At 42.8% G+C, this 27,473-nt stretch overlaps 1 protein-coding gene across 2 annotated transcripts; it reads right to left on the reverse strand.

Moving 5' to 3' along the window:
- On the reverse strand, positions 1-27,012 carry LOC100577456 (fibrillin-2). 2 transcript variants are annotated; one of them, XM_003250856.4, is made up of 42 exons: positions 26,485-27,012; positions 23,754-24,184; positions 14,464-14,546; positions 13,928-14,035; positions 13,708-13,845; positions 13,525-13,627; positions 13,205-13,389; positions 12,899-13,147; positions 12,631-12,786; positions 12,146-12,430; positions 11,876-11,998; positions 11,555-11,803; positions 11,347-11,466; positions 11,052-11,267; positions 10,778-10,977; positions 10,489-10,669; positions 10,001-10,306; positions 9,581-9,922; positions 9,332-9,457; positions 8,930-9,263; positions 8,627-8,793; positions 8,223-8,551; positions 7,603-8,029; positions 6,402-6,755; positions 6,200-6,313; positions 5,962-6,120; positions 5,678-5,892; positions 5,231-5,588; positions 5,006-5,151; positions 4,817-4,925; positions 4,459-4,746; positions 3,947-4,372; positions 3,592-3,840; positions 3,193-3,396; positions 2,992-3,117; positions 2,679-2,918; positions 2,435-2,607; positions 2,165-2,359; positions 1,989-2,093; positions 1,766-1,918; positions 1,486-1,689; positions 1,149-1,373 (listed from the first exon to the last, which is right to left on the reverse strand). In XM_003250856.4, the coding sequence occupies exons 2-42, from the start codon at positions 23,912-23,914 to the stop codon at positions 1,149-1,151; spliced, it is 8,631 nt and encodes a 2,876-aa protein (XP_003250904.3). In that variant the 5' UTR covers positions 23,915-24,184; positions 26,485-27,012. The 2 variants fall into 2 exon arrangements, with proteins under 2 accessions (XP_026299688.1, XP_003250904.3); XM_026443903.1 differs by lacking the exon at positions 26,485-27,012 and having other exon boundaries at positions 1-1,373; positions 23,754-23,914.
- Positions 27,013-27,473: the final 461 nt, after the last annotated feature.

Raw genomic sequence — 27,473 nt, forward strand, 5'->3', positions numbered from 1 at the left:
TGCAGATTTATAATACATATATTTGCGAACCATGTCGGGGTGAAGTTAGAATCTTCGTAATCCACACCGATTGTACAAAATTATCCGTCATAGTCTCTATTCACATTACATGCCGTAAGAAATCGATCGCAATAAGGTCGCTTAATTAAGGGCTATTATATTAAATTGTACAATGTTTTTCTCGGATCGATTGTAACGTTAATTTCCTTATATAATTCTCTTTTCATCATCATCATCATCATCATCATTATCCTGAAAGGCACTTGGTGGAACGAGGTGGATACGGGAGGGGGGAGATGTGGATATTTATGGAGATTTGAGAGAAATATCAAATTTTTTCATGATATTCCTCGTTTAAGTCTCGATAAATCGTACGATCCATAATATCTCCACGCACCTATTCGTACCGTTTCGTTTTATCTGCTAGTAGACTATAAACGTATATAAATATATATATATATATAAAAAAAATATATATATATATATATAAATCTATGTTTGTGTATGTATACATTCCATTCACTTAGGTTTAAAATAGAAAAGTTTGTTTCGTTTCTTTTGTACATTCCTAAAAAGTGTTATTTCTACGTAATGTAATAACATATTATTGCGGGCAGTTAAAAAAAAAAAAAAATTAAGGCAGAGATTCTGAAGAGTAGTAGATTTCGTATTTTCCATGTGTCTTGTCTTTCTTTATTTTTTTGTATTTATTTATTTTTTTTATTATTTTTTTTCTCGTAAAATATTCTTGTGCCATTAGTTCGAACTTTCGAAAAATATACATATGTATATCCGTTGTATAGAAAACAAAAAAAAAAAAAAAAGAAGAGAAAAACGAATAAAAGTGTAAAACGGAGTAAAGCAGAGGCAGTGTTAAAGATTTATTATTTTACATAGCAACATAGTGAGAAGGGTAATTATTTGGCAGTGAGACGACGTAAGTCAAGGCTTATGTGTGAATGAACACATAAAAATTTTCCAAAGCGTTTCCTAATTCGAGAAATGGAATCGTGCCTATATATATATAGTATAATACTCAGCCCGGCAGCAATCTCTCGTTCCGAATCGCTTTCGTTTCGGTGTTCAACGTGGAAATTGACTAAAGAAAAGAACCGAAACGTCGAGCAACCTATCGATTTCCCTAAGAATTACTCGGTCACTATTAAGTGTACTCTGAAGGTGAGAGGCCTTTCCCAGACCTCGTTCTCCTCGCTTATACCGTTCCGTGGACGTCCGTGTATCATCAATCGGAATTGGCCGGGTTCCTTCAAACGATTGCGGAAGTGGAGGGCTGAAATCATTCCGTGCTCGTTCACGATCTCGAAATGATTGTCGTCGTTCCCCTTGATTATCGTGTACTCCATGTTCTCGTCCTGCGAACAGAGATACATTATTATTATTATTATCTGTTCGAAAAAAAATCAATTGCTTTTAATTTTTAATATCAAAGAAACATCGAGCAAAAGAAATTAATATACAACGAACCTTGACAGCCGGTTGTAATTTGATGATTCTCATTCGATGCCTGGTCTGTCGAAGGCTGATCTTGAGGATATACTCTTCCCCATGATGGTGCCTCTTTGCCGATCTGACGAATCGTCTCTTCATAATTTCGCGCCTCCGTGCGATCAATTCTTGATCCATTGATTTCGTTCGCAAATACCTTCTGTGTCTTCCTTTCCCGTTAACCTTAACGAAAATAATTTCTTTTTTCTTAATTGACCCCAACTAACGACTGACTCGATGGTCGGGGATAAGATTATACCTTGCAAGAAAAGCAACCTTCCGTCGATATTGTCTTGTCATCCGCAGGCGGTATATGATACGGATCTGGATTTATCACGAACGTCGGCGCACTGCTGATGTCTTCGCCAAAGTGTCCTTGCGATAATGGATTGATCGTGGACAAACAATGACCCTGATCATCGAAAGAAAGAAAAATAAGTAAAAGTAACACGAAAGTATCCGTCGGTGCATCGATGACGAACCTGTCCAATTCGTTGATATCCGGTAGGGCATCCGCAGATGAATCCATTTGCCCCGTTAGGGGTGCAACCAAAGGCGCAAGGGCTTCCAATGCATCCAGCGCTCACCTAAAGCGCATTATTTTCTTTTCTTTCCACATCGAAAGAAAGTAATCACGAATTATTCGAAAACTACTTACCTGAACGCAAATTTGCAAATTACCGTCGAACTGGTAACCATCCGGGCAACCACATTTGTAACTGCCAATAGTGTTGATGCAAGTGTTGTCCCCGCACGGGGACGTGTTGCACTCGTTCTCGTCGATGCACTGGTTGTAATAAAGATGTTGAACGAACCCTTCCGGGCACCCGCAACGATAGCTTCCCATAAAGTTCTAAAGGAAGATTAACGAGTTTGAAAGAGCGGCGAAGAAGAGAGTTTTTTTTTAAAGAATTGGATGATATTATACCTGGCAACCGTGCTCGCAAGTGCTGTCATCGGCACACTCGTTCTGATCGATGCAAAATCTTCCAGACTGATCGAGCTTGAACCCTCTGGGACAGATACACCGGAAACTGCCGAGCGTATTGATGCAGGTGCCCGGTTTCGGACAGGTTCCGGGCTGGTCGCACTCGTTTATGTCTGGAAACGAATTACAAGATTCGAGTAATGAATTGAACGAGCATGATTGATCATTTGAACGCATGACAAACCGTGGCAAGCGTCTCCGTCTTGAGTGTAACCCTCTTGGCAGCCGCAAGTGTAGCTTCCTTGAGTGTTGATGCAGTTCTGTTGGCACAGATGATTCCCTGTCGCGCACTCGTCCAGATCTCTGCAACTGACGCCATCGGGGTTCAAGATGAAACCGGCCGGGCAGGAACAGATGAAACTTCCTTCCGTGTTCTGACAATTGTACTTGCACGGTCTTGGCGTTAACTCGCACTCGTTTATATCTATCGAAATTCGATATATATCTCATTCGATCGAATATTTTTCTGACGATGGACGAGAATAATGAATACTTGCCGACGCATTGAGTTCCAGACTTATCCGCCTTGTACCCTTTGTTGCAGACGCATCTATAAGAGCCCAGAGTATTGATGCACAATCCGTTTTTGCACAGGTCAGGGATGGTTCTGCACTCGTCGATGTCTGAAAGAGAAATTTTTACGATGAATCTATCATCATTATTATTATTATTAAAAATAAAGAAAGGAACGTTGGTACCTTGGCCATTCACGGAGAAACCTTTGTCCAAGCATAGCTCGTTGTAATTGTCCGAGTCTTTCGTAGGGCAAATCTCACAGTGGGGTCCCCAAGCTGCGCCCATGGTGCAGCAACAGTCCGCTTTCGTCACGGTCTTCAGATCGGATGTTCTTGCTGTGCATCTGCCACCGATCGTCTGCAGGAAACAGTAACCCATCCTACGGTCTGAAAAAAAAAAAAAAACATAATGCATAGCGGCGCATACTTTCGCTATTATTACAAGTCAGAGTAGAGAAATATTCAAGACTTCAATTAAGAAGATTAATTAAGAAGATTATCAATGAGAATCAGGAAAGTGAAGATTGTTACAGAGATTCTTAGAATCGATCTCCTCTAATTCCTATCTCTTAATTCCTATACCTATGCAAGATTTTCCATCCGGACTCTGCTCGAACCCGTCGTAGCAAAGGCACTGGTAACTACCCTCCACGTTCACGCATTGGCCATTTCGGCACAGGCCTGAATTAATCGCGCATTCGTCGACGTCTTTGCACTCGTCTGTCATACCGATCTGCTGGTATCCAGGTGGGCAGATGCACATGAAGGAGCCGATAAGATTCTTGCACTGATACTTGCAATTGTTCGCAGGTGTCGCGCACTCGTCCACGTCTGGAAAACAACGATAAACAACGTTCATGTATCATGTATGTGATTGAATATAATTGGAAATTCTCTAAACTAATGATAAAGAAGATAAGAGGATAAGATAGGAGACCTATGCAGTGTCTCGCGTCCGGAGCCAGAGTGTAGCCGTAAGGGCAGATGCATCTGAACGAGCCAGGGGCGTTGTGGCAACGGAAGGCGCATTGGTTGCCGAGCTCGAGGCACTCGTTCACGTCCTCGCAGACCTGGTTCACTCCCGGGGTGAACCCCTCGTTGCACGAGCACTCGAAACCCCCTTCGATGTTCGTGCACGTCCCGTTCCCGCATATGTTCTGCTGGGACAGGCATTCGTTGTTGTCCACGCACCGCCTCCCACTCGCGTCCAACATGTAGCCACTCGGGCACTCGCATCGGAACGAGCCGTCCGTGTTTATGCACTCGCCACCCGCGCAAGCGTCCGGCATGAACAGGCACTCGTTCAAGTCGATCCCGGTGTCGTCCCTGCCTGGCCCCTCGGGGCACAACCTTTTGAACTCCTCTGGACGAGACGAGAGAGAATATTGAAATCGAGATCGACGATATATTCGTTCGATCAAGGATATATATATATATTTTTTTAATTACCGCTATCCTCCGGAGGACACTGCTCGCAATATTTGCCCCATGCCTTGCCCATGGTGCAGCAACAGTGTTTCTTCGTCATAGCGCCCGTCCTCGGGAAGGAGCATCGGCCCCTCAGGTGGCCCACGTATCGGTCGTAACACAGATCCTCCCTGACGTCGATGCACCTCATCGAATTCGGCTTGTCGCTCAATCTGTATCCGACAGGGCACTCGCAGATCACTCCACCCTCCGTGTTGATGCACCGCCCATTCTCGCAGATTTCCTCGGTCGTCACGCATTCGTCCACGTCTAATTTGCACGTCTCCATCGTGTTAATTATTTGTCGTCGGGTTTTTTTCTTTTTTTTTTTTTTACTCACCCACGCACTTCCTCCTCGTGTGGTCCAACTCGTAACCGAGAGGACAAGTGCATATGTAAGATCCCATTAAGTTCTGACACTTTCCTGGCGATGGGCAGAGCCCGGGAATCTAAACATTAATTCATTTATTTCAATTTTGGCTTATTCCAATATTTCTTCCTAGCTTCAAATTTGATAAAATCCACTTACCTCGTGACACTCATCGATGTCCCTGCAGTGCTGGCCGTCCTGAGCCAACACGTAGCCGTCGGCACATTCGCAGTTGAACGCCCCGATAGTGTTCCGACACCTCCCGTTGCGGCATAGGAACGGCATGATTCTGCACTCGTCGATATCTGTTTCGCGAGAAAATTCACTTGGTGATGATTCGATCTTGGATCGTTAATTTCGAATAATTTTCGAAAAGAAATTTACCCGCGCAATCGTTATTGGGGCTAAGCTTGAATCCTTGATAGCAGATGCACTTGTACGAGCCAAGGGTGTTCACGCAGGTGCCGTTGTTGCAAATATTCGGATTCCTTTGACACTCGTCGATATCCACGCAGTTGTCCCTGTCCCGTGTGAGGGCGAATCCGCCGTGGCAGATGCACTGGAAACTGCCTTGCAGATTGTTGCACGCGCCGTTGTTGCATATCCCTGGTCGCTCGTAGCATTCGTCGATGTCGACGCAGTCTCGTTGGCTCAGCCCCAGTTTGTATCCTGCCGGGCAAACGCATTCGAAGTAACCCTGCTTGTTTATGCACTGTGCATTTCCGCTGCACGGATTTGGAATCTGGAAAACGAGAAATTGGACGAATCTCCGATCCGTTATTAAAATCGTCAGAGAGAAGATATTTCTTTTTTTCTCTCTCTCTCTCTCACCTGTAGACACTCGTTCTCATCGATGCACTGATGAGAATCCTGATCGTACACGTAACCACGATCGCACTGGCACTCGAAACTTCCAGGAGTGTTCATGCAACGGCCGTGGGTGCACATGGTCGGCATGAGGGCGCACTCGTCGATTTCCTCCGTGTGATTCGTTATGGGATTCATTATCTGGCCTGGCACCTGCCCGCAAAGAATTTCGTGCTCCCCTAAACACGAAATGTGTGTTGATTAAGAAATTCTCTTTGAGAACGTTATTTTCTCGCAATTCAACTCACGGGTCCTCTCGGCTGGACACTTTTCGCAAGGGCTACCCCATGCGGCTCCCATGGAACAGCAGCACAACATTTTCGTTTGAGGGTGCATCATCGGGTTGAAGCACTCGCCCGACTCGTAGTTCAGGTAACACGATTCCTTCCTCATGTCGACGCATTCCTCTGTATGTACAGAGTTAATACAGTTTTGAATTTCGACGACGATGATAATTAGAGAAGAATTTGGTAAAGTTTCACTCACTTCCTCCCGGCATCGCCATGTACCCTTCCGGACACTCGCAGTGATATTTCCCTTGATCGTTGATGCAGTGACCCACCCCGCATATTTGCGGATGCAAAGCGCATTCGTTCACGTCTAACGGAAGTAAGGAAGAAAAAAATTATATATGATATAAGATATTTTTCTAATTTTAATCGATAGGATAATCGTTCAATTCGATCACCTATGCAACTGCTTTTAGTGTCGTCCAAAATAAAGCCCTCGTTGCAGGAGCACATGAAACTGCCGAACGTGTTGGTGCAATGCCCGTTCTGGCAGATATTCTCGTATTCCTCGCATTCGTTGATATCCTCCAGGATGACGGTCTCCTGATTCGGTCTGTACCCGGAACCGCCCGGGCACAATTCCTGGAATTCTTTCGTCCCAACTTGGGGACACTCCTCGCAACGATTCCCCCAAGCGTTGCCAATGCTGCAGCAACACGTCGCTTTCGTCACCGAAGATGCCATGTCGAAGATGCACTGAGGCTTTCCGGTCCCGTGTTCGAAACCGACGAAGCAGAACGATTCTCGTCTGTCTGTAATGGAAACAATCTAGTAGACCAACCTGTGTTCCAATCGAGTTTCGTAATCGAAGAATTTCTTCTTGAAAATTTTCACGAAAAATTTAGAATTTTTAAAAATTCAAGTCCTTGAAAGAAAGTTGAATTTTTAAAGAGGATGATTCTCGAAGAAATCAGTTTTTTAAAAGAAAAGGATAAATCCTTCCAATCGAGTCAAATCAAAGTTACAGAATTTAAAACTCTTAAAAATTCTTGAAAACTTCAGAATCTTTAAAAATTGAATTCTTGAAAGGATGATTCTCGAAGAAATCAGTTTTTACAGAAAAGAATAATCCTTCAAAACAAGTCAAATCAAAGTTACAGAATTTAAAACTCTTAAAAATTCTTGAAAACTTCAGAATCTTTAAAAGTTGAATTCTTGAAAGGATGATTCTCGAAGAAATCAGTTTTTACAGAAAAGAATAAATCCTTCCAATCGAATCAAATCAAAGTTACAGAATTTAAAATTCTTAAAAATTCTTGAAAACTTCAGAATCTTTAAAAGTTGAATTGAAAGGATGATTCTCAAAGAAATCAGTTTTTACAGAAAAGAATAATCCTTCAAAACAAGTCAAATCAAAGTTACAGAATTTAAAACTCTTAAAAATTCTTGAAAACTTCAGAATCTTTAAAAGTTGAATTCTTGAAAGGATGATTCTCGAAGAAATCAGTTTTTATAGAAAAGAATAATCCTTCCAATCAAGTCAAATCAAAGTTACAGAATTTAAAACTCTTAAAAACTCTTGAAAACTTCAAAATTTTTGAATAATTCTTGAAAGGATGATTCTCAAAATTTGTTTCTTTTTCACAAAATACAACGCACCTACGCAAGCGTTCCCAGCTTCGACCAACTCGTAATAAGGCGGGCACTTGCATATGTATTTCCCCTGGGTATTTACACATGTGCCGTACTGGCACGATTGAGGATTCTCGCATTCGTCGATATCCGTGCAATTTCCGCCCGAGCCGTCCAACTTGTATCCCTCGTGGCACTCGCAACGGAACATGCCGAATATATTCTCGCAACGGCCGAACACGCACAAGTTGCTGAACATCTCGCACTCGTTTATATCGACGCACGTCTGCTCGTTGCTCTCGTCGGGGTGCATGAAGCCCATCTCGCACTCGCATCGAAACGATCCAGGATAATTGAGGCAGTGGCCATTCTCGCAAAGAGTGTTGTCGTTGGCGCATTCGTCGATGTCCTTACAGGTGTAGCCGTCCCCTCTAAACCCAGCGTCGCAATCGCACTGCGAACAAGCGTGTCACAACTATCATCTACCGTTTCGATGAACAAATTATCCTTTTGGATATTAAATTTTTACTATTAATTATTATTATCCCTTTGGATGTACGAATTTTTATTATTAATTATTATTATCCCTTTTATTGTCGAATTTTTAGTTTCAATAATTTCGTCTCGAAGGGGAGAGTAATCCTCACCTTGAAGGATCCCTCCGTGTTGATGCACTGCGCGTTGGAATCGCATCCTCCGTTGTTCGTGAGGCACTCGTTGATGTCCCGACATTCGACGCCGTTCCCCACGAAACCCTCGTGGCAGGTGCACTCGTACGAGCCCTGAGTGTTCTGGCATTCTGCGAACTCGCTGCACGAGTAGACGTTCAAAAGACACTCGTCGTCATCGGTGCATCCCGGCCCCTGGTCAGGTTTCACCGAGTACCCTTCCTCGCACCGGCAATTGTACGAACCGATCGTGTTGTAACACTCGCCGTAGCCGCATATATTCAGCTGCGCGTTGCACTCGTCGATGTCTGCGATAAATAATTATCCAGAGGAACGTTAAGGAACCATCTTGGATTTCAATCGATTTCAAATAGGCTCTTTACCTATACAGGATGCCCCGTCCTTCCCGGATATCAATCCATCGGTGCAGGTGCATATGTAGCCACCCTCTATGTTGGTGCATTTCCCTCCATTGCAAATTCGTGGATTCTCTTTGCATTCGTCGACGTCCACGCACGATCTACCGTCGAGATTCAACGCGAACCCGGTGCTGTTTCAAAAAGAAAGGGGTCAGTATTAAAATTTCCACGTGGATCTTTCGATTTTAGATTTTTCAATTATTTTTATTAGCATTCCTATAAATTTTGGAAACGAATTCGATGATCTTAGAAATATTTGACGTCTACCTGCAAGAACAAGAGAAGCTGCCAGGCGTGTTGAGGCAAACGTCCTCGCAGCCTCCGTTATTCGTCGCGCATTCGTTTATATCCTCGCAGTGGGACTTCAATCCAGTTTGCTGATAACCATCGTCGCATATGCATTGATAGGTGCCCATCATGTTCTCGCAGACTCCGTTCGAGCAAATTCCGCTGGTCCTCGAGCACTCGTCTATATCCTTGCACGACTGCTTGTCAGGGCCCAGCTCGTGGCCGGGTGGGCATTGACACTTGAAGCTTCCCTCCGTATTGATGCAGGTCCCTCCTCGACACAAACCTGGCGTCTCCTCGCATTCGTTTATATCTAGAAATTTGGAAAAGTGGACGAGTGAAATCTGTTCTCCCGAATCCTTGATTAAAGCTTCAACGCACCCATGCAAATCTTCATTATATCGTGGCTGAGGTATCCAGGATTGCAGTCGCACTGGAAATTGCCGGGCGTGTTTCTGCAGGTCCCGTTTCCGCACACTCCGCGCATGATCTCGCATTCATCGATGTCTGTGCAAAAGAAGAAGGAAAGAAGAAAGAAGAAAAGTCTAGGAGCGAGGAAGAGAAAGATTCAAATCGAATAACGAGATAAGATTCGATATTGGAGAGAATTTCGGAGAAGAATGGGCTCACCGTTACATTTAATCCCGTGTTCGTCCAACGCGAAACCCTGGTTACACTTGCAACTGAAACTTCCAACTGTGTTCTTGCATCTACCGTTCAAGCACATCCCGGGAAACTCGACGCACTCGTTCACGTCTTGCTTGTCCGTGAAACCGCCCCCCCTCGGGCACAATTCTTTGTGCGCGTGGGTCCCTGGCTTAGGGCACGCTTCGCATCTCTCGCTACCCCACGCACGCCCCACGGAACAGCAGCACAGGCTCTTTGAAAATTGGCCTTCGATTGGATTCGTGCACTGGCCGTGTCTATAATCCAGGTAACAGGTCTCTTGCCTCGTGTCTATGCACGTGATATCTGCGCATGAAAAAAGAAACGATTGAAAAGAAGAATCGAAGAACTCGACGGAAGATATCCTTGTATATTCTCACTCACGGGTGGCGTCTAAGGTCAATCCAGGGGGGCACTCGCAACGATACGATCCATCCGTGTTGACGCAGGTCCCGCCTCCTTTGCATATGTCGCTGTTCAACTCGCACTCGTTCACGTCCACGCACTCTTTCCCGCCGAATTTCGCGTAGCCTTTGGTGCACTCGCAGATGGAGTGGTCGCAGAGCTCGCAGGGGCTACCCCAGGCGACACCCACCGAGCAGCAACACTCGGACTTCAGCGCCAATCTCGGCAGATTGTACTCGCATCGACCGTCTATCATCTTGGTCCAACAGGAGCCTCTCCTGTTGTCTGAAAGAAATTTCGATGAAAGAGATTTATTATATTAAAAGAAGAAATAGTAAAATAACAGCTCTTCGATTCTTTCAAAGAGATCTCTTCAAACTAAAGATCTAATTCCAAAGAGAGTTTATTAAAATCTTTCTGACGAAGGAATAATATAATTCGTCTATTCTACGTTTGATTATTCATACCCATGCAAATGTGGCCCGTGTGGTCGAGGATGTATCCGGGTGAACACTCGCACTCGTACGATCCCAGCGTGTCTATACATATTCCGTTCAAGCATACGCCCGGGCCAAGCTCCTCGCACTCGTCGATATCCTCGCACATGTGGTTCGCCGTGTTGAATCGCATCCCGCTCGGGCAAATACACTGCGCGAACATTATTAAACGTCTCGATTGGTCACGGCCAATTCCTCCAATTCTTGGCGGCTACTTAAATCTAATCGAGGATTCGACACGCCAGGTATTTCTACTTGCCTGGAAACTGCCAGGGGTGTTGCGACACTGGCCACCGCTGCACAACGACTGCTCCAATTCGCACTCGTTTATATCGCTGCATATCTTCCCCGTCGCGTCCACCTCGTAGCCGCTGTCGCAGATGCAACGATACGTGCCCATGAGATTCTCGCAGCCACCGTTCACGCAAATGTTCGGATTCTGTGCACACTCGTTGATATCTTCGTAGAAAGAGATTAGATTAGAGACGAGAGAATTTGTCGAGAGAGAGAGAGAATTTTTCTTTATCAATTACCATCCCCGCTGTAAGTCATTCCAGCACCGTGTGGGCACAAGGCGTCGAATTCGTTGGTGTTTGGAAGTGGGCACGGTTGGCAAGGGGTACCCCAGCCCATCGGTTGGCCCAATATTACCGTGCAGCAGCAACAACTCGACTTCGTCACCGCTGTCGACGTAGGATTCGAGCATTGGCCGTCCCTGTACTGGGAGTAACACAGATCCCTCCTTGTCTCTGATGACGATTCGAATGTTAATCGAATCCGACCCGTTGGATCAAAACTCGTCTATACGAAAGTATATCGGATACGCACCTAGGCAAGATCTTCCGTCCGGGCCCAAGTTAAATCCAGGATTGCACTCGCATCGAAAGCTGCCGGGGGTGTTGATGCAGCGGCCATTCTGGCACGGTGCGCTCAGACACTCGTCGATGTCTAACGATCAAAAACTTTTGCTTTTCCCAATGCCTGAACCCAATGGTGAAACGAACGAAAAACAAGCGAGATAAAAGGAGACACACACCTATGCAGTGACTCTGGTCAGGTCCGATCCGGAAGCCGGAGTCGCAGACGCATTTGAAGGAGCCCTCCATGTTCACGCACTTTCCGTTCTCGCACATCCCGCTCGTGGAACACTCGTCCATGTCCACGCAAAACGTGTTGTCTCTCGAGGGGGTGAATCCAGGCTGGCAAATGCAGTGGTACGATCCCGGTGTGTTCTCGCATCGACCGTTCAAACAGATTCTCGGATTCTCGGCGCACTCGTTGATGTCTACGCGTTCCACGAGTTGAGAAATTAATTTTTTTATCGAATCGACGTGGGGAAGAAATGAATCACTCTTACCTATGCAGGTATTTCTCGTCGGTGATAAAACGTAGCCGTCGTTGCACTTGCACTTGAACGATCCGTTCATGTTGATGCAGTGTCCGTTGTTGCACATTCCCGTGTCTTGACACTCGTCGTGATCTATATATAAAAAAGAATTTGAAGAAGAAAAAAAATTGAAATAATTTTCGAAATCAAAATTTCTCATTTCGCTTATACAATTTTCTTTTTAGAGCAATTTTTAATTTTTCAATTTTTTTCTTTTTTCTCTTGCAAAATTATACTTACCCGTGCAGTATCTGCCTTCGCCAGACACGACGAATCCCGGCGGGCACTGACACGAGAAGCTTCCCTCGTAATTTCGACAAGTGCCTCCCTGGCAATAGCCCAACAGGCACTCGTCGATATCCTCGCATCTGTTTCCCTTCTTCGTGAATCCATTGTAACAGTCGCACTCGTATCCGTCCTTGGTGTCTATGCACTTCCCGTTTCCGCATATGTCCGGCCTCAACGCGCACTCGTTTATCTCGGTGATCGGTTGCAGTTGTTGCAAGCAAAGCCTGTTGTAATCGTCTATAATTGAGTAATAACACGGATCCCGTTACTCCCCGTTTCTTACGACCATTATCTCCAGTTTTCTGGGCGAACTTTAGCTTTCGTTCCACATTTAACCGTTTCTCTCTCTCTCTTTTTTTTTTTTTTTTTTCATTTACATCTCGTAAGCATGGTAGTTTCGTATCGTATTTTCTCGCATTTTTTGCCGTTCTACATACCACTTCCGGGATTCGGGCAGATGTAACACTCGTCACCCCATCCACGTCCCATGTTCTTCCCGCAGCAGCAATCTTTCTTGCTCAGCCTCATTGCCAAACGATTTTTGCACTGGCCGTTCCTGTTCACAGACGTGTAACAGAGGCCCTGCCTTCCATCTAAATCCAGTAATTCCTCGATCATTGCACTACCCCCCTTTTTTTTTTTTCAACGTAATTTCCAAGCGAGATTCTTAAACACGCTTAAACACGCTTCGCTCTCTCTGCTTACCTATGCAGAATCTTCGATCTTGGCTCTGGATGAATCCCGGATTGCAAAGGCAGTAGTAGCCGCCGTTCGTGTTTATGCATCGGCCGTCGGCGCAGATCCCTTCCTCCTGGCACTCGTCTTTGTCCTTGCACGAGTTGGTTTCGGGATCCCTGGCCTGGCCGTCGGGACACTCGCAGGTGAATGAGCCCTGCGTGTTGACGCATTTCCCACCCTCGCACAGACCCGGTATCGCCTCGCACTCGTTGATGTCTGATCGAATCGAGAATATAAAAAATATTCCTTGTGACGGAACATATCGACACTTACCGACGCACTGGCCTTGGTTAGTTTTCAAGTGACCAAGCTCGCAGTCGAGCCTCGCGGGACACCTCTCGCAGGGGTGGCCCCAACCCTTGCCCACGGTGGCGCAGCACAACTGCCGCGTGCACACGACACCCTGAAGATTCGCCAAGCACTGACCGTTCTTCACTTTCGTGTAACACGGCCCGGTTCTGCGAAAGGAAATCATTGACAACCACCTATCATTCCAATTAATTGATCGACGATTAATCGATTAATTATACTATTAATTAAATACTCGTGAAATATTTGGCGAGAGGAAAGATTTATGGAAATTGTAATCGCACCTGTAATCCGTTTCGCATCGCCTGCCCGTGTATCCATAGATGCACGCGCAACGATCTGGACCGATGCATCTCCCCTGGTTCAAGCACGGCTCTCGACAGATTGCTATTTCAAACAGGCGGATCATTACATCGAAATTGGGAGGAGAAGGAGTAGTTGGAATATCGAGTGTATCGACGACTCACGCTCGTTGCAAAATTCGCCCTGGTAACCGCTACGGCACTGACACTTGCCATCGACGCAGTTGCCATTTATGCAGTGCACCCTGCATCTACCGGACTCGCCCCTGTCCAACGCGTTACCGGTCTCGTACGTAGGCGTGGCTACAACAAGCGATAGAATTGATATATTGAAGAACACAAGAATGTTTCGAAAACGAGATATATTTCGAATAAATCTGTCCACCTTTGGTTTGACTGCTGGTGCAGGACGAAGCCACGGTGCCACCCTCGCACAAGCAAATGTTCGGCCTTATGCATCTGCCCAGTGGGCCGCATCGTCTCACGCATATAGCTAAAAGAAATTTATTTTCTATGTATATTCTACATTCCCTGTAAGTATTTATATTTCGTTCTCTTTATCTTATTTTACTTATTCTACGCTTTAAATTTCTTCGCACGAATCGAAACGAGAATCGAGAAGATCTTAGCGTAAAGAATTTGGACGCACGCGAGATCGGTATCAATCGTGTCACGAGCCGTCGTGCGAGGACAATAGGAAGATCAACAGGAAGCGTTGTAACGGGCCATTAAAGCAATTTTCGATCGGTCGTGTCGCATGAACACCACCCGGTTGCGCAACGCAATTATTATAGCTGCTCTCGAACCGTTTCGATAATGAACGCTAAAATTGAATGCATCCCGAGGTGCTCGTGAGATCACGTCCAATTACGGTTAGGGGGCACGATTATGATCGAGCCTCGAAGTATTCAATGTACTTACGAATTACGCAGAGGCCGGTCTCGGGCTTCTTAGTCCAGCCGGGGCAACAGTAATTCTTGTATCTTGACCTGCACACGTTCGGCCTGGAAAATTAAACGAGCTTACGTCGCTTGATTATGATTGTGGCGATGGTGAAAGTCGGCTTGTTCTTTTTCTCGACAGATAATTTCTCTCTTCCTGCATACTTTCCAGCGTTTTCTTAACAAGTTGGGTTTTTTTTCTTTCTTTTTCAAGAATCTTTGGTAAAAGATTCGATTTGTCTTTCGTTGTATTTGTACAGGGCTGAACGAATATATATTAGAACTCACTTTCTTCTTTCTCGTTCTGTTTCATACTTTTCTGTACTGTTAATTTTTATAGGATGGCTGGTTCAGGTGAGATCCAAGTTACTTTAATCATTCTCAAGTATGCACCGCGTATGAATCTGTAATCCAAATCGAATACCGAGATCTCTTCTTCTTCTAAAACGATCTATGCGATCACAAAAAGGAAGAAAAAAAATAGGCACACGACGATCGAAACGAATCAGTTCAAACCCTCCGAAACAATCGATTATCGCGGAGCCGAGATATAACTGGGGACCTCTTTCAACCCCCCCCTCTCCTTCCTCGCCCGTTTTTCCTCTCCTCTCTTTTCGAGCGCTGCTCGAGATGATCTCATCGATCGAAGCTGTCGTCACGATCGCGGATAAAACCGCGAAACGGGCAGCCACGCGCGCGCAAAGGAGAGGAAAAAAAAAAAAAAAAAAAAAAAGGAAAAGGGAAAAAAAAGGGGGTCGTGTTTACAGGCGTGTAAATACGCCGACGCGAAGCGAGCCGCGGCGCCGAGGCGCGTAAGTGGAAGTACTCAGAGGCTCGCCTATAGCAGCTGACGTTAATTACGGCCGGCTCGATGTGAATGGCCGCCTTGTTCCGAGGTGGCACACCGCGTTCCCTTCCCATTCTTTCTTTTACGCGGCGTTGCGTGCATGCCGAACGCGTGCCGCGGCACCGTGTTACCGGCGCTCCGCTCCGTTTGCACGCCTCGCTCCCGCAAAAATCGCGTTTCCGTCTTCTGATAGCGTCGCGCGACCTCGTTTGAACGCTTTATCGCCGGAATCGCGTGGATTTCCACGCGAAATTCACTCTGCCTTTGTCTTCCCTTTGTTCTTTTTTCTTCTTCTTCTTCTCTGCTCGCGATAAATCGATGAAAAATCAACGGATTTTTTTATTAATTTTGCTCCTACGGAAATTATTTTTTTCTTTTTAGAGAGAATCTTTGGAATTTTTTTTTTTCATTTTTGGATAATTCGACGATATTTTAATAAATTCGTATTTTTGTGATGAGATTAGGAGGTGAGAATATTTTGTAAACGACGATCAATATTCTAGGTTCACGATACGAGAAGATAATTTTTAATTCGATTTTAATGAATCAATTTATGAAAGGGTCGATGATTAGCTCTCATCCATCGTGTAATTCTCGCCTTGTGGAACAACGAGTTCCGATAATATGTAATCTTCCAATTAACCGAGACGATAAAGATCGATCATCGAGAGGCCCAGTTTTCTTGCTTTTCCTTTTTTATATATATAAAGGATTGAGTTAATTGGATTGTTGCTTCGAACTTTTCGTTTAAATTTTAAAAAAGATCGAGATCGCGCAAGATGAATAATAAAGTTATTTCCTAGATGTAATAAATTCGTGGCATTCGTTCAATTAAATTTAATTTAAAGTAAAATATTTCGTTTCCTAAAAAAACAACGTCTTTGTGTCTTTAGAGGATTTATAGCACAAATTTTAATATCAATTCGATTTCTTCCTCGAACTACGAGATATAGTTCAATGATTATAATAACAAAGTCATAATTTCCCATGAAGAAAGGAACGAGCGAGTTGAACGAGCTCTTTTCCATTTCCCGCGCAATTTTTTTAAACAACCCCGCAACGCTATGAATCGCTCGTAAAACATGGATCGACTTCATCGGAAGTAGAAGCTTCGATTAAATCCAATCAACGGAACAAAACGTGCGTAGGAATAAAACGGGAGGGGAAAAGTATTTATATAGGTTGTTGTAACCTAACCTTCGGGAGCGGGATCGCTTTAATTCGTAAAATGGTTTCGCGGTAACGATGCGCCTCGTTCGCGTGCTCGTGCGCGGCCAGTAATCCAATAAACCAACTGCACGGACCCCGATGCGTGTCTAAACAGGCGCGCGCGCGTGGTGGGTGTGGGTTTTATAAAAGTTCAATTGGAAAGTGCGGTTTAATGGATATGAAACGATCGTTGGAACGATCTCTCCGGGATGGCCGGTTACGGCCCATTACGGTTAAAACGCGATCAAAACGCGTTCAAAACAACTGTTTAAGATCCGTGCACGCGCTTCAACCTTTTTCCCTCGCGAGCATCGCGACAGAGTAGGATAGAGAGAGAGAGAGAGAGAGAGAGAGAGAGAGAGAGCGTAGGAACGACAATGGTCGGAGTGAAGAAAAAAACGAGAAGGAAGTCGCTTAGGAATTAGGTGAAACAAGGAGGGGAGGGCATTATTTACGATCTTTTTAAACAACAACGGGAGATTAAAGGAGGCTTATCGAGGCCAGACTCGCGGTTATTACGAAACCAATATGGGATAATATCAACGGGTTATGATAGAAATTTATCGTCTCGCCTATTATCCTCTGCCCGTGTGATAATTAGAGGGAGGAAGGGGGTTTCGAAACGTTCCTTCCACACCAAGAAGTTAGGTGACCTCTCTCTCTCTCTCTACGTTCAGGCCTGCCTCCTCCTCCTCCAATTGTGGCAATTGACATTTCTCTCAGGCAAGGGAGGAATCCTGGACCATTCGAAGTTGAAAATTGGCGTCAATTGGCGATGCTGAAAATTTTCCAAATTGGAGATTATTACTTATTATTCGATTAAACATTCTATCCCCCGTAACCTAACACACATAACGTTTTATTCAATTTATTACTGCAAATTTTCCAAACTTTTCCTTCTTCTCTAATCAATTATTAGACATCCACTCGAGAAGACGTGGCGTAAATTCCTCCTCTCTCGTCTCTCTCGCGATAAACGGTGTTGCACATCTACTACAATAAGCGCGTAACGAGTTGCAAAATTTGAAGAGGGGTGGGACTTGAGTCAAATATAGGATTGTAGGATTATCCGTTTCGAGGGGATGATGGAATGGGATCATCGCAATTATTCATACGGGTTGGCGCGCGCGGAGAAGGCGTGGTGGGGCCTTTTACGTAACGCAACGCGGGAGGAAGTGAAAGAGGAAAGAAGAAGCGTTGGGAGGGAAGGGAAAAGTTGCCGCTGAAATGTTGCCGCATACCGGCACCGATTCAAGTTAAAGTCTCCAGTGGATTGTCCGCCAATTAGGATCGACGATTCGGGGAATGGGGTCGGACGTGTAGCATGGATTCGACGAAATCGCAATTCGAAGCCCCGTGATGTCGGTTCGAAAGTTGGTCCGGGGAATGGATGGACAAAGTCGACGTGAGAATCGGCCAGCCGTATGAATCAGCCGCGTCGGTTTTCTTCAGATATTAATAATAATAATAATAATAATAATAATAATAATAATGATGAAGTTGGACGGTGCGAATAAATAATACATGAAAATAAAGTTTGAAAGTTGATTCTTGATATTGCGAGTTTTATAATGATCGAGAAGAAACGTTGACACGTATATTCACCATTTTTTTCCCCCTTCAATTCAAAGGAATAATTGAAAAGAATTATTGTAGACGTTATGGGCGTTCGCCAGAAGAAATTTCATTATAAGAGAAAAAGATGTTTTTATCGATTGATTTGTTTCTTTTTCTTTTAATTTAAATTTGTAAAAATATATATATAGAAGTAAGTAGTACGTGATGATACTAGTTTCTAAAGTATCTTTTTTCTTTTTTTGGAAAATTTATATCCACATAACAATTCTAATATTTCGAGATTTTTATCATCGTTCATTCACGCGAGATCGGTAAATTTCTTACCGAGTTCTTCGACGAAATTATTTAATAAAGACGAAAGTAAGTCGGCGATAATATTCATTGGAGGTTGTGCAGGAAATAATGTTGAAATAATGAAGTAATGAATCCGTCACCGAGGAATGTTGTTAAATCCACACTGGTGGGCAGAGAGACGATAAGAAAGGGAGTTTGAATCGTTTTCTTCTCGCCTTGGCCAATTCCGCGCTTTCAACGCGCGCGCGCGAGAATTCGATCCTTCTTCCGAATTACATCACAAAAAAAAAAAGAAAAAAAAAATGCATCGTTTAAAAATTTTCTTCGTTAGATTCGAGCACGTCACTTTCAATTTTAATCGATCTAACCGATAGAAGAAGAGAAGAAGAGAAAAAGAAGAAAAACCTCTTTCGGTATCGGTGCATCGATAAAAGAAAAAAAAAAAGAAAAAAAGAGCGAGGGCAGAAAAGGGTCAAATCTCGTCGTTGAACGCGTCATCGAGTGCCCGCAAATTCCCGATATTCAATTACGAATTTCGCGCAATCCGTCACAGTCTATTAACATCGAAGCATCGTCTTCGAATTTATTGAACGCAGATTAAAAGGGGCGGGAACCGGGTCAAGCTTTAAACAGTTTGTCGAAACGTCACGCGTAACTCGGTCGGCTTTATTAATTCGCTCCAGAACATTGTTATCGTCTCGTTTGAAGAAGTACAACCGATAAATAACAAAGTTCATCGATTGTAGGGCACGAGTTATCTATCCGCCCGATTACGCACGCCTCCAACCCGCATCCTTCTCTTTCTGTACCCATCGTGATTTTTCTCAACGAGCGGTGGAAGAATCATCGCGCACTGTTGCAACGAGCCTCGTCGTCGAGGATAAAAAAAGAAAAAGAAAAAAGAAAAAAAAGTATCGTTCTTCCTTCCGATAAACCATTCTCGAATCGTGGAAATATAAAAGAATTAATCCATTATCGTGGAAACTCGTACGATTCAATATTACAGATAAATCGTACGAGTCGATGATTAAAAACAGAGGGAAACGAATCAAAGTCGAATGCAAGTTCAGCGTATCATCATCATCATTCGATCGGTCTTCTTTCTTTATTCTTCTCTAATTGACCGCTTCAGAGATGCACTTCAGTTCCTTCGGAATGATAATCGATGCGACGGTATTAATGACGCGGTTGAGCGTCGATGGTTAAGCGGAGGTAAACGCGAAACGTGGCTCTAATTGGCCGTGACAGGATACCGGCTAATGCGTCTTTATTAATGAAAAAGTTGACCGAGCGTGACTCGCTCGGACGATTCGCCTCGATTTTCGGCGGCCTTCCCGCTCAAGGTCGATCATCCGGCGATCCAACGTCCAACCACGCGTTGATTCGACCGGATGAATCGTTTCGTGACCGATCGTTCGAGTCTCTGCAAGCGTAATATAATAATTCTCGTCGCAGCAAATCGATCAAATTTTTCGCCAAAATTATAATTACACTGTACGAATATCGATGGATAAAATTCAATTATTTTATTATAACTCTGTTCCAAATCGATGAAAATCGGCGGGAAATTCGCGACAATGTCGGGGAAATTTTTCTCTCGCGGAAAGAAACGGCAACAACCGTTGATTCATCGCGAAACCACCGAAGTGGATTGACGTTATCGCCTTGGCTAATGTCCCGTATTAAGTGAAATCACGAGACTCGTCCGTTTATTCCGATTTTACTTATTTCCCCGCATCCGAGAGAAGATCCACCGGCTGCGACGCCGGCAGAGATCCCGCGCGGTGCCACTATCGCGTGCAACGAGCTGCCAAGAATCTTTTACCGTAACAAACTAGTTCATCTGCTCTCCTCCAGCGCTATACGATACCCTCGCTAATGTCCAATACTTTTCCGCAGGGGCCTGGCTAATACCGTCACTTGTGCGAGGCTTTTGTATAATAAACCGTCACCATCTCATCTCTCTCTCTCTTCATTTGCGCCAGCATTCCGATCAACGATCGACACCTTCCTTTTCTCGTGCCTCCCGTTTCTTCCAAGCAGGATCGTGTATGGATGAGGAATCAGGAAGACGTCCCATTTTTCAATAACGCGGTAAGAATAACGCGGTGCTCTTTGTTTGTTTGTTTCTCTTCGCAGAGATCCAAAAAGAATTGTCGATAAAATTATTGCACGTGTTCGATCATTCGTTGATAAAATTTTCTATCTTTCTATCTTACTTTGCATCGATATTTTAATATTATTTTATTTATTTTTTTTTAAATATAGGATAAAATTTTTCTTTTCGATTGTAATTTTATGAATTTAGGAGAAAATTCGAGGAACGTTCAATTCGAGACGATGTTGTCTGTGCAAATTGAAAGAATAAATAAATAAATAAAAAGAAAAAGAAAAAAAAGAGGGAAAAATAATCGGAAAGATTCACTGGTTATTATATCGAATTTTGCGAAATCGCAGATTTTGTCAGATCCAGAGGAGCGCAGCGTCGCGACGAAACGCCGGCGATAACTCCTCTAATTAGGTTATCTACGCGTTACGTTACGCATTCGCGGTTCAATCCCCATTTTTCATCTCCTTTTTCCCCCAACCCTCTTCCTCGCACCATCGCAGGCAAGGTTTCGCGCGCTCGAGCGATTTCTCGCGTTCCGCGGCAATTCAAACCGAATCCAAATAGATGATGGACCATTATTATCCATCCATTAGGCCCAATTGACCATGGAGGACCGTTTCTCAAGGAGGAAACACTTTTCACGGATCCGCCACGGGAACGCGTCTCATCACGTCATCATACGGATCATTTAAGAATCGTATCTCGAGATGGAGACGATCAATTTTGAGACACAATTGTTATTATTAAATTTAATTTAATAATCAGTCAGGAAGGAAACCGGAAGGAAAAAATTTTTTCTCACAGACGATCCGATTTTTTTGCCGTATGTCGTTTTGCTCGGATATATTTTATCGATCCAGACGCGTGGAGTCGTTTCGAGAGTGAAAAAGAGGCTTCGAATTAAGTCTGGAACTCTGGAGTCGAATAATAAATTTTAGGCCTTGGTCGTTTATGTCCGAGACTATATTTTTTTTATCGTTCTTATAGACTGGTAGATCCACTTTAATCCGCTTTGCGCTTGGGGATCGTTCACATTTGTTAAATAAATCGAGGAGGTGACAATTTTTTTTTTTCTTTCTTTCTTTCTTTTTTTCTTTTCTTTGGCGTATAATTAAGTTCGAGAAGTGTAAAGTTAAACGGAACGTAAGGCCTTAAATTAGAATCTTTTTTTTCTTTTTCCTTATTTTTCTACTCTTGTATTATATTATTATATTATTTATTATATATTATATACGTATTTCTTTTTCATTTACAATTAAATTGGAAAAGTGAAGAGGTTCATTTAAATCTTTTGCAATTCTCGATTCTTCAATGTATATGAAAATTTTTATTTAACTTTTTTAATATTTATTACCCTTTTTTTGAATTTATAATTATCAAGTTGAAAAGAAACTTTTCTTCATTGGATTAAATTTCATAGAATATTTTTTTTTTCTAATTTAGATAGAAAATTCGAAGCGATTAATTTCAATCATTTTTTTAGCTGATCTTTTTTTTTTCTTTTTTTGTTCAGAGCAATTAGTCAACGAGGTCAACAACCAATATTTCGAGCGTTCGGTTGCGCAATTACATGTGCACGCTTGCCACATTTTATTTCGGGATTGCATCAAGATTGACCGTTGCATCGATTGATAACGAGTCGCAGTGTGACCTTTATCACGTTATACGTACATATTTTCTAAGTTTTCGATCTAAGCCTCTATGAAGAAGAAGAAGAAGAAGAAAAAGAAGAAGAAGAAGAAGCGACTTCTCGATGATCTTTGCACTTTCCTTGATCTCGGGGTGATATTTTCAATTAAAAAAAAAAAATGAGAAAAAAAAAGAGAAAAAGAATCATTACATGAACTATTCTCATCGCGCCATCATTACCATTCCGCGAATTTGCAAAGTAAATTTAAATATCCATAGAATAGAAATTAATTTAAATGAATCTATGAATAATTCATCGAATAATTTACCTTACAAGATACAGAGAATGAAAAGTTAAATATTTTATTAGCGAAATCTATGGAATGTTTTTCAATGGGTACATGTCCCGAGTGAATAGAACGAGACATGGGAGAACGTGATAAACATTACGTTCGAACTTAAGAGGCGCGACATTACGTAATTCGAATGAAAAAAGAAACTAGAGCAGAAAGTTCCTTGCTGGAACGATTTCATTACGCGTTCCTGTCCCCCCTCCCCTCCCCTCCTCCCCGTCCCCCTCCATCCTTCCCTCTCCCCCCTCCCCAGGCAAGTAAAAATAGAAACGAGCTGAAAACAGCTTTATCACTGGTATTCCCACGTCTGGAACTCGAGGACCTGTCAAACATCTACTACCACTTGCCGCGCGAGAGAAAGAGAATTCGATCACTAATCTGCTCCTAACAGTTACTTCAACGATCCATGACATCATATTCCTCGATACTTTCAATATTTCTTTTTTTTTCTTTTTTTTTCCACTGGATAAATTATATCTCTTTTATATCCTAATTCGATTTATCAATAGTGCGCGAAAGATCCGTTTCGCACGAATCAAAAATTTTATTCTTAATTGTTCTAATAGTTCTTCGATGAATATGTTTTTTTTTACATCCAGATCCCTGAACGATGGAATTGAAACGAAATTATTCGTTCGCAACGAGTTCACGAAGCAAACGATCGAGGAGGGAGAGAGAAAAAAAAAGAAAAGGGAAGAGGTAAAAATATCGAACGTCCTAAAATTTCAAAGGAAACATCGGGGTAACATCCTTGCGGTAATCACGCCTCGCTTCATCCCTCTAAAATTACTGTCCCGCGATCGATCGATCGATCGCGATCAAAAGATCGAACGATATCTCGGGCTCGAAAAATGCCCCGCAGATTGGCCGGTTCGCGTTTCAGGAATAGTCTGCAACAGGATAGTTGGTTATACCGCTCCGCATATTATTATTATTTTCGCTTATAATATTTTTTATAACTCAATTTTTTTAAAGCCTCGGATAATTTGATATTCGTAAGAAATTCAAGAAAAGAAAAACCGTTTCTTCCTAATAATTCCAGTTTCTTTTGCGGATCGATAACTTCAATTTCTTAACATCTAAAATTAATTAATTCTTCAAGGAAGACGATTGAATCGGACACTTTTAATCTAAAATAGAGATACTAATTGATGTAGGGAGACAGTTTTAGTATTTCGTAGGGAGACAATTCCTCCTGAATGAACAACGTGAAGGAAGAAAGAAATATTAATTACCCGATAATAACTCACCCGAGAGGCGGGACCGATTGCAGAGTGTTATCCAGATCCTGCGCAGGGCTGGTAGTGTATCGTTGTCCCGTGCTCGTCACACCTCTGGCAATCGTGGTGAGGAGCCAGACGGCAAGGATGAACGCCGAAATTTCGTTGGTCATTTTGGCGGGCGGCATCATCGATTTTCACGTCTCGTCGAACGAGAAAACTGTCCAGCAGCGGGGTTCCGTCGCGTGTTACTCGTACGCTCGTCTCATGATCAATCGACGATCACACGCGGATAAACCAAGTCTCTCTCTCTCTCTCTCTCTCTCTCTCTCTCTCTCTCTCTCTCTCTTTCTCTCTTTCCCGAACGATTTCAACGCCGGATAGAGATCGATACCACGATCGGTTCCACGATCATGGTACTCGATCGACTGGATGCTCGGTAATCTGACGCGCACGGGATTCTGTAATAGAAGCGTCTCCGTTCCAGCGGAGAGATTCTCTGAACTCGATTCGTCGGGGATCTTTGGGGTGAAAATGATCTCTTGCGTGAAATCCTCCTCCTCCTCCTTTACTTTTTTTTTTTTTTTTTTTAATTTGTGCGCGTATTTTTGTAGGGGATTAGTCAAGAGTTATCGGAAGATCGACGAATCATTATCAGGGAATTATTATTTGGACATAAGAAATTTTAATTTTTCTCCTTTAAATGTAAATTTAAATTGGATCTTCTTGTGAAAAATGAACTTTGGTATTATCAATGATTCTATTTACAAATGTTATTATTGTATGTTATATATTGTATAGTAGGACACGTGTAGTGAAATCTTTTTAAATTTTCTTTGCAAATTTGTTCGTATTCTCAAAGAAACAATTATAGAAAATGAACGAATCTTTGCAATCCTCAATGATTGTATCGTGTATACAAATTTTTTATAGTATATATATATACTATTTCTTACTATAAAAAATTTTATATATATATATATACATATATGGATCATAAATCCTTCTTTTTTATTTTTAAATTGAAGGTCTTCTTTTCAAGTTGAACGAATCATTGAAATTGTCGGTAATTGTTATTTTATTTGCAAATAATTCGACAAGTATCGTGGTATGCGTGGATTTCAAATAAAAAACCTGAAGGCACGTTGGAAGTTCCTTAAATGGTAAAAATATTACCGCGTAGAGTTTATCGTTAAGTAACGCGTGAGATTAAAGAACAGTCACGTTTATGGAAATTATGTTTAGTTTACGATTGCCCGTTTCGCGAGAAGAGCGAAAATCGCGCCACGTAAACCGAGGGAAGAGACAATGAGCGATAATTGTCGCGATTCCGAGCTGGCTATGACGCCTTTCCGGAAGCACCAAATTAGTACGATGAGATAGATGCAACTATCTTCTGATATAAATATTCACAATAGCTGTTCCCTCGTCGGAACGAAAAGACTGGAACTATCAAGTTTCATCCCAGCCCCCATTCATCGTTTCGGGAGAATCGTTGAAATTAATAATCGAAGATTTAGAATCAATCTTCAAGGGATATGATACCTTGTCTCGTTCGACTAATATATTAAATCCGTATAAAGCAAAGTTCGAGAAAAGAATAATAAATCGTCTTTCAAGGGTATAATTATCATTGGAACAAAACCAATTGTTGTTATCCAATCCGTCACCGATCTCCAATTATATCGAATTTCTCCCAACTTTTATTTCCCAACCGAGAAAACCAGTTCGAATCATTCGAATCCCCGTTTCGAATTAAAATTCCATTTTCCGAGGAAACCAGTTCAGTTCACCACTGTAAAAATTATCGAGTTAACGATTTAGCGCGATTTATCATCGTTAGTCGGCCAGCTAGAAAATTTCCAACTCAGAATTCCACGCGGCCGTCCGTTATTTATTTAATCGAGATCTCTCGTTCTTCTGTCCGTTCCGAGTCCACCCTTTCCTCGGGTGGGGAAAAAAAAAAAGGAAAAAGAAAAAAGAAAGGGGGAAGAGAAAGAAAAGTGGAATCAACGCCACCAGCACACGTTCCTCAGAAATTCGCCAAGATAGAGATACACACACTCCCGCTTTCACTCGTTATCATAACGTAAAAGCGGACCGAGCAGAGGCTATCATTAAAGTTCCATAAAGGCTGGTATGCTCGTGCAAAACTCGTGTAAAAAGAGATCGGTCTGGTTCGCACGTTCTATTACGAGCAGGGCTAGCGGCGGATTGATAAAACGCGTCTAATTAATCGTTTATTTCCACGATGAAGAAATACGCGCACAATTTCTATTTCGATCGATCCCCGATTTAATCAATTAGTCATTATTCGTTAGTCTTGCGTTAACGAGGAAACGAATCTATTGTGAATTATTATTATTCGCTGATCAATTCGTGCGCGCGAGATTTTTAAGATTTCTATCTTTTGATAAATTTGGATAAATCGTTATGATATTTTATTATAAGCGAAACTTTTTAACGAAGATTGATCATAGAAAGATTTTATATGTATGTGAATTTTATACCGAGATTTTCCTTCGAGTCTATTTATCGAGAAAACATTTTCTCATTAAAACGTAGCGTTTTTTTAACAATCTCGACGTAAGCAGTTTGACGCTAGAAAATTCTTCCTCCTCGACCGATAACTTGAAGGTAACGATACGAAAACGTACGCGAAACAGTGTCATAAACTAGACCATAATCCAAGAAACTTCCAATAACCATTCTAACACCTTGATCGCGAGCTCTCTAATTAATCTCATCTTATCGCCCATACCTGTCAACGAAACCATCAACATTACTTCACCAACGAAATTGACCGTAAAACTTCGATTCCAGTCTCATCCATGCGCCTCCGTGCGATCTCTTTCGAATATCGAATCACCAATTCTGAATCACCTTTCACTTTTCGACGATCTTCGAAAAAAAAAAAAAAAAAAAAGAAACGTCAATTCAACCCTATCCCTGCCAATTCACTCTTTGTTCGAAAACCAATTGCTCCAGAATACTCCGAAATATTACTCGTTTAAATATCAAAAAAATGGGAAAAATACTCGAACGATCACGATTTTCAATGTCGCGTGAATAATTTCGATATCGTCTCTCTGGACGAATGCCTCTCGAACTGTGAGAAAATTTGCCCGGTTTTGATTAATAATAAAAAAAAAGTTCGAATGCACTTTTTCTCGCGGATTTGTTGCACGCCGTTTCCGCGGATTTGAAGTAGTCGTTGATTGAGAGAAGCCGAACGAGAGGAAAGGAGCCCCCGAAAAGATGCGGCGACGGGACTCGACGCGAGACTGGAGCAGCAGATTGTGAACGAGCCGCGGCGAGAGAAGGCTCATCCGGAGAGAAGAGGCTCTCTTCCCTCGTCTTCTCGTCTCTCCTTCCCTCCACGAGTCCTTTCCCTCCTCGCCCTGCTCCAGCGGCCGCGTCCAGCTGACGGCCCAACAGAAGAACACCGAGATGAGTTCGGTCCCACCCTGTCTCTCCTCTTCTTTCCTTCGTTCCTTTTTGTTTTTTTTCTTTCTTTTCTCTCCTTTTACAAAATTTTGTAAATACCTTATACACACTCGTCACTTACACGCTTCTTCTCGAAATATATTTCGCGCTTCACACGTGCCACTTTCCATATTTGGAAATGGACGCGTCCGATCCTCGTCGATTCTTCCATTTCAAAGTGTCACTTTTCTCGAGGCGTGGGAGGAATTTAAGTACTTAAAACTGTCGCACATAAAAGGAAAAATGATATAGATTATAATTTAT

Source organism: Apis mellifera, linkage group LG11 (assembly GCF_003254395.2).
Source record: "Apis mellifera strain DH4 linkage group LG11, Amel_HAv3.1, whole genome shotgun sequence".
NCBI lineage: Eukaryota > Metazoa > Arthropoda > Insecta > Hymenoptera > Apidae > Apis > Apis mellifera.